At 41.9% G+C, this 7,800-nt stretch overlaps 1 protein-coding gene across 1 annotated transcript in view; it reads right to left on the bottom strand.

The window, feature by feature from the left end:
- Nucleotides 1-3,472: 3,472 nt before the first annotated feature.
- Nucleotides 3,473-7,800, bottom strand: part of LOC137325007 (FYN-binding protein 2-like) — a 57,814-nt gene continuing 53,486 nt past the window's right edge. Inside the window, exons 16-18 of the mRNA XM_067989707.1 lie at nucleotides 5,763-5,925; nucleotides 4,635-4,668; nucleotides 3,473-4,547 (exon numbers count right to left, since the gene is read on the bottom strand). Coding sequence (XP_067845808.1) covers nucleotides 4,535-4,547; nucleotides 4,635-4,668; nucleotides 5,763-5,925 — 210 coding nt within the window. The 3' untranslated portion in view covers nucleotides 3,473-4,534. The remainder of the gene's footprint in view (nucleotides 4,548-4,634; nucleotides 4,669-5,762; nucleotides 5,926-7,800) is intronic.

The raw sequence follows: 7,800 nt of genomic DNA, 5'->3' as shown, positions 1-7,800 counted from the left end.
ACTATAGACCCCCAGTCAGCGGGAGATAGAAGAGCAAATATGTATGCAAATTTCTGCAAAGTGCAAAAACAATAGGGCAGTAATAGGGGATTTCAACCACCCTAATATTAACTGGGATAGGATCAGTGTAAAAGGTATAGAGGGTGTAAAATTCTTAAAATGCATTCAGGAGAACTTTGTTAGCCAGTAGGTAGCAAGCCCAACAAGAGAGGGGGCAGTTCGGGACTTAGTTTTAGGGAATGTGGAAGGTGCATCAGTGGGAGAGCATTTTGCTGGAAGTGATCATAATTCACTTAGATTTAGTACAGTTATGGAAAAGGATAAAGCTAGACCTGGAGTAAAAGTTCTCAATTGGGGAAAGGCCAATTTAACTAAGCTGAGATGTGGTTTAGCAAAAGTAGGCTGGAAACAGCTACTTGAAGATAAATCAGTGTCAGAGCAGTGGGAGGTATTCAAGGAGAAGATAGTGAGGGTTCAGAGCAAATATGTTCCCACAAAGAAAAAGGGTGGGACTCTGAAATTTAGAGCTCCCTGGATGTCAAGGAGCATCTAGAAAGCCTAGATGAGTATAGAAAGTACAGGGGTGAAATTAAAAAGAAAATTAGGAAAGCAAAGAGGAGGGCCAATTAGAGACCAAAAAAATAACCTGTGTGTGGAGGCAGAAGACGTGGGTATGGTTCGCAACAAATACTTTGCGTCTGTCTTCACAAAAGAGGGGGACGATGCAAACATTGTAGTTAAGAAGGAAGAGGAGTGTGAAATATTGGATGGGATAAACGTAGTGAGAAAGGAACTATTAAGGGGTTTAGCATCTTTGAAAGTAGATAAATCGCCAGGCCCAGATGAAATGTATCCCAGGCTGTTAAGAGAAGTAAGGGAGGAAATAGCAGAGGGTCTGACCATTTTCCAATCCTCTCTGGCTATAGGCATGGTGCCGGAGGACTGGAGAATTGCTAACGTTGTACCATTGTTTAAAAAGGGAGCGAGGGATAGACCGAGTAATTACAGGCCAGTTACCCCAACCTTGGTGGTGGGTAAATTATTGGAAAAAATCCTGAGGGACAATATTAAGTCATTTAGAAAGGCACAGGTTAATCAAGGACAGTCAGCATGGACTTGTTAAGGGAAGGTCGTATCTGACTAACTTGATTGAATTTTTTGAGGAGGTAACAAGGATGGTCGATGAGGGTAGCGTAATTGATGTAGTCTACATGGATTTTAGCAAGGCTTTTGACAAGGTCCCACATGGCAGACTGGTCAGAAAAGTAAAAGCCCATGGGATCCAAGGGAAAGTGGCAAGTTGGATCCAAAATTGGTTCAGTGGCAGGAAGCAAAGGGTAATAGTCGACGGGTGTTTTTGTGACTGGAAGGCTGTTTCCAGTGGGGTCCCTTACTTTTTGTGGTATATATCAATGATTTAGACAGAAATGTAGGGGGCATGATTAAGAAGTTTGCAGATGATACAAAAATTGGCCATGTGGTTGATAGTGAGGAAAAAAGCTGTAGACTGCAAAAGATATCAATGGACTTGTCAGGTGGGCAGAAAAGTGGCAAATGGAATATAATCTGGAGAAATGTGAGATAATGCATTTGGGGAGGGTAAACAAGGCATAGGATTACACAATAAATGGGCAGATACTGAACGGTGTAGAGGAAGTGATCGACCTTGGAGTGCATGTCCACAGATCCCTGAAGGTAGCAGGACAGGTAGATAAGGTGGTTAAGAAGGCATATGGGATACTTTTCTTTATTAGCTGAGGCACAGAATATAAATGCAGGGAGTTTATGCTGTATAAAACACGAGCTAGGCCACAGCTAGAGTACTGCATACAGTTCTGATAATCACGCTTCCGCTACATAGATTGTTCGGGCAGAGCTTTGCAGTTTAGCCCTGACAGTGTTTCCAGGTCTTTTGCTGCATAACTTTGCGATAATGATGGACCAGCCCTTACCACCACCTGGGCAGCAACAAGTGCAGGAGGAACAGGGAAGTGCAGGAGCAACATTGACCACTAGTGGCCCTAGCTGTCAGGGCAGTGCACTTCACGTGAACCATCCCCAATACACCAACAGCCCCGTAATCCTCATCACCACTATCCTTACTACCACCATTTGATTGCTTTCCTTGAATAACTATCACCCTTGTGCAAACCCTTAGTGCCTGACTTGCATGCTCGTTTAGCTATCCTAGTTCTCCTATGAAGTGTAGCCCCAGTAGAGGAGGGGAGTGCTGTGAGTAGTGAGGCTGCAGGTGGTGGAAATGTGGAGGAGAGAATTAGAGGTGAGTGGTAAGATTCTTACCTTGACAACTCTGGTGAGGTCATTGAACTTTTTCCTGCTTTGCAGCCATGGTCTGGGAACTAAACTCCTGGCATTAACCTTCTCAGCAACCTCTTCCCACTGGTGGAAGTGTTGCCTGGAGAGCTTTCTGCCCCCCTGCAGGGACGGCAGGCAGGATCGCCCTCCTGCTGTCCACCATGTGGACCAGGGCCTTCGAAGCGTTATCCGAGAACCTAGGGGCACACTCTACAGTTCTTGCAGCCATTTCTTACAAGCGATCCCTGTTGACTGGAGCCTGAGTGCGCCTCCCCTTTAAGAGGTGCTGGCTGCCTTTAAGTGGTGTCAGTGAGGCCCAAATTCCCACGCCCTCAAACAGGTGCACAGCCAATGAACAGCATAGGTAGCGCTGGCTGCACGACAGAGCCATTATAATGAGTTGGCAACACCATTTTAACCTGGTCTGTGCGACCACATGAATAGGTACGTGCAGCGCCCTTGCACACCCGTTTTGGGACGTGATCAAATTTCTAGGCTCTTATCTCAGCTTAGGTTCCTGCACAGTATCCAGGGTAAGTGTCCAATCACCAACACATCATAGATACTTGATGAAGTTATTGATGCACTGTCACATGGAAACCCAACTATTACCAGCACTTGTTATTACAAAGATCTCATCAAAAGGGCAACTGGTGCAACCATCCACCATCTCTCACTTCCCCTTCATCTGCAGATAGTTGTGATATCTATCATTTTGAAATTGGTCTATAGTCATGATCAATGGGCAAAGCAGACAAGTCTGCAGATCCTTCAGCATCATCTCCAAGAACAGCATCACTGATCTAGAAACCCTATGCGTCACTTCCAGGCAGTGCTTTTGTATACACTTCTAGAAAATGCATTTGTATGGGTGTCTGGTGCAGACAAAATTGGACTTGATTCATGCCCTGTCCAGGATCACATTTGAGGAATGGCCACTTGAGCAAGGTACCAGAGTGCTGCTGGGCCTGTGGAATTGTATTCCAGCAATAAGTCAGCAGCTTTAGGAGGGAGGGGGAAGAAAAATGGAGGGAAGCAAGGAATAAGACTGCTCAGGGATAGACAAACTGTACTGTGGGTAGGATAGAAATTAGCAAAAATGGAATTGAAATTTATCATCCAGAAAAAAATTGACAGCACAATTATATGCCTTTTAAATTAGTGTTTATTAGATTATATTAAACCTCCATTAGAATTGAAGGTTAAGTATTAAACAGTTCTTGCAGCTTTTGTACCATTACAGGATCTTTGATTCTAAAAGACATTAAACCACTTGCTTATAGAAATAAATGCTTAATAATCAATGCAACCCTGATGGTGACCTCAAATGTTCTTCATAGGGACAAACCTTCTGGAGATTAACAAAAGAACACAAATGCCGGTGATCTAAAATAAAAATAGAGAATCCCAAAAATAAAGTTGATCAGGTTCTGAAAGAGAAATAGAGGTTAACCTTTTTGGATTGACCCTTTTTTTTATAAAAAGAGTGGAGGGTTAAACCCAGAATGTCAACCTTTCTCTTTAAGCTGCTGTTTGACTTGCTGTGCACTTCCATCACTTCTGTTCAACTTTGTATTTTGTCCATTTTGCTTTGTGGGCAGTAGGACATTAAATTTAAACAAAAAAAAAAGGACATTGAGGTCACCTGATTTACCAACATAATTTGGACAGCAAGTCAGATTGAGAGAAGGAAGAAAACCTGTAGCAGTTACACAGGTTTTCCTGTTGGGTTAGCAAATATCTCAAGCAGCTTCTGGTATTTTAAAACTACAGCCCAGTACCAGGAACAGCAAAGACTAGTTTAACAAAGTTGTCAGGGCACATCTTTTTATTCAACTGATTCTTCTCCTCCACCCCAACAATTTCAAGCTTTCATTGGAATTATAAATACACAGATTAGCTATTTGAGCCACAGATACATCAACAAACTGACAGTACTATCTGTCTGCGCACCTGTTGCTAGAGATTTATTTTAATATAGAGTGCAAATCGCAGAAAGATTATGTTGAAAGTTCTATTTGTTTTCAGAAACAGCTTTATTAACAGTGGACAAGTATCTTAGTGCGTTGTTGACATGATTGTGGATTAAATAGGTAATGATAAATTACAGAATTCCAGTAGAAAAAAAGTCTCATATTACAGAAAAGCATTAAAAAACAAAACATTTAAAAACAATGACTTGTGTTCACTTTCCTCTTCCCAAAGTAAATCATCCCCATTAATTCTGGTTTCTGTAAATAAAAAATATATTAATGCAATCTAAAGTTTTTGAACAAAGTAAACTATTATCAATTTTTCTTCTCAAAAAAGGTACTTACCCAAATATTAAATGCCGTACATGGACATAACCATCTGAGACACAAACAAAACAATCAATAGATATCTTTGTAGGTGCGGCTTGAATTTTAGTTAAGCAGTCATTTTTTGAAAATGCTACCATGTAAACATTTTTTTATTTCTACCATTTTTGTTTGTGTAACTCTGAATCAATGTCCTAAAATCAGGAATATGGTAAGCAGCTTTCAGAGTTTGATTAGTGTGCAGTGTAGATTTAACAGTAGAATGCACACACCTACTTGACATTAGTGCTGGATGTGTAGCTGAGAACTGGTGAAGCTGTTTACACAAATATTTGAAGTGTAAGCCCAGTACTTGGATTGCACAATTATTCAGGAACCCGAACTATTGAAACAAATGCTTGTCAGAACTATTTGCTCCCGGCTCTTGTTCAGCAATAAAGGATCTTCATTTAAAATTCTGATCTGTCTTTTCCAAATGCTGATGGTCTTGCCTGTGATTTTTCTAGCCGTTTGTTTAGTTTTTATTTCTACAGCAAATAATATCTTTTCAGGGCGTGTCAGAAGTGGGATGGGTAAGAGTCAATAATGATGAGGGCAACAAAATAATTTCAACTGCTACTGATTGCAAACTCAAGTAGAAAATGAGCTATTTAGAGATGTAGGAAACTATGCTGTGATAATGACAGGGAATTTCTATATTTCAGCTATTCTTCATGCATGAGCAAGAACAATGAACATCACAGGCTATTTAAGCATAGTTGGGTGGGGGGGGGTCAATGTACAGCGACCAGGAACAGGACCTCAGCCTACTAGCCACAGGCTGCTGCGGTCAACTGTAGCAATCTTACTGCCACCCGTGCTCAGATCAGCTAACTCATCATTGACCAAGAATCATACCTGGGACCTTCATAAACCGTACAGCTCAGTACCATACAAGGTATTGTATTTACCCACTGAGCCACCAAGGAGCTGCTGATTCCTTTTATTAAGCAATGTACAGATTTCAGATTATTTTCACCCTCTTTATCGAAAGGATTCAATACATTGTGTGGTGGGGAAATAAGTAATATTTTTCTATGCAATTTGAATCCAGTGTATTCTCGAACATCGTCTATATTAAGCATCATACACATAAGCGTTACTTACATTTACCCTCAGCATTCCGACAGATTATTTGGTTTCCCTCTCCAATATCTATTACATCCAGCTTCTCTCTGGATTTTATGGGTAAATATAAGGATCCTTTTTTCTCTTGCACAACATTGCGCTCCACAACTGCAGTATTCTCCACAAGGATCTCCTTGGTGTACTAGGAAAATACCCACAAATGGTTAAAATGGAGTTTAAGCGTTCACCATAAGATAGATATAAATGAGGAAGGCTCAGCTGGAAAGAGAGAGCTTACAATGCCCCCATCACAGCATCCAACTGTTTCTTAAATGATTCTAGAGTTTTTGCCTTCACTACCCCTTCTACGTTATTCATCCTTTGTCTAAAGACATCAGTTCTAAGCTTTTCCAGCATTTTGTTTTTATTTCAGTTCTAAATTTCTTTTATTACTTTAAACGTATGCTCCTTTGTCCAGTTACATTTTAATATGAAGTAATGTTCCAATTTTCTGTTTACCATCTTATTTATCTCTATATGGTCTTTTTCAGTTGCCTCTTTTCAAGGCTAATAAGAAATGTTTTGTTCAAAGGCATAGGTTTGGCCTTCACACACATGTTGACTCCCAGCTCTACTCCATCCTCGACTCCATGATCATTACTAAGCTATCGTACTACTTATCCAACAGCTAGTCATGGATAAGCAAGAACTTTCTTCTGCTCATCATAGGCCATCCCATTAGGTTCCCTCCCTAGCCACATGAGCCCTAGGTCCCAATCTCATCACCCTTCCTGGCATCTTGCTCAGGCAGAACCCAATAGAATGCAGCCATAGTATCTTGTGTGACCCTGATGTTGGCTAGGACATGGAATTTGAAGCTAACACCAAGACTGCCCATTTCCACCTGTACAACATCACTTGCCTCTGCTCTTACCTCAACTCTAATTACCACTGAAACCTTTATCCACACCTTTGTCACCTCTTAGCTCAATTACTCCTATTCATCTCCTTGCTGGAATCCTGCATTCCACCCAAATTTCAGCTTGTCCAAAACTCTAAGTCCCATTCCAAAAGCATCCTATATTGCTGACCACCTTTGGTTTCCCTATCCACCAAAACATTGAATTTAAAATCTGTTATCAACTACAAGTCTCACCCCACTCCTAACTCTGCAATCTCCTCCAGCCTTACATGCCAATGCACACCCTCCATTTTTGCGACTCTGTCCTCATTTGCAACCCCATCCCCCTCGCGCCCCCCCATCCACTCTACCTTCAGCTGCAGTGTTTAACTATTTTACCGATGCACTCCTTAAACCCCTCTACTATCTCTCACCTACTTTAAAAGCTTCTTAAAATTCACTTCTTTAACCGTCCCTTCACCTCCCTTTAACCTTTATTCCATCATTGCTTGTTGTTGTCTTTGTGAAGGGCTTAGGAATGTTGTAGTACATTAAGGGCACAATAAAAATGCAAGTTGTTGTTTTTTGAACACCATCCTATATCCCTGAATGTTCTACTTGTTGCTAACGTCTAGGGTCAGCCGCATTTCTGATATTCTTACTATGTCATACTTACTCTCAACAGCCTCAGTTTAAGGTAACTTATTTTTAATGCTGATTTATATCGGACCTGGAGATGTGCGGGTGACACATCTCAGCAGAAGTGCCGAGGTGTACCCACCCTTGACCTCTGTCGCTGACCTTGCCAAAGTTTGCTGGATCAGGGGAGGTCCTCTGATTTGAACGTCCTGAGGGGCACCTCTAGGGAAGAGGCCGGAAAGTCTGACTGAAGAATCCTGGAGTGTGGGGGAGGTCGCCCCTCCTTTCTCCTCCCCCTCCCCCTGCCAGAAGAAACGTGCACATTTCCCTACAGCCCCCTCATAATTTCAGGGATGCTAAACGTCCCAGTTGCCCCAATTCCGCCCGGTCTCACCAGCTGTGTATACACTAACTATACACTGCGTTCCAAAAGCAGCCCCGGGCATGAGAACTGCAATGTTTAGAATCCCCACCTCTACCCATGTTCCCTTATGGTGAGGGCCTTGTAACAAGTGGGCAGAGACTCTTCTCCCACAA

This window comes from Heptranchias perlo, chromosome 9 (genome assembly GCF_035084215.1).
Source record: "Heptranchias perlo isolate sHepPer1 chromosome 9, sHepPer1.hap1, whole genome shotgun sequence".
NCBI classification, from domain to species: domain Eukaryota; kingdom Metazoa; phylum Chordata; class Chondrichthyes; order Hexanchiformes; family Hexanchidae; genus Heptranchias; species Heptranchias perlo.
The sequence above is the reverse complement of the archived record's forward strand: the minus strand, read 5'-3'. Positions and strand labels throughout refer to the sequence as shown.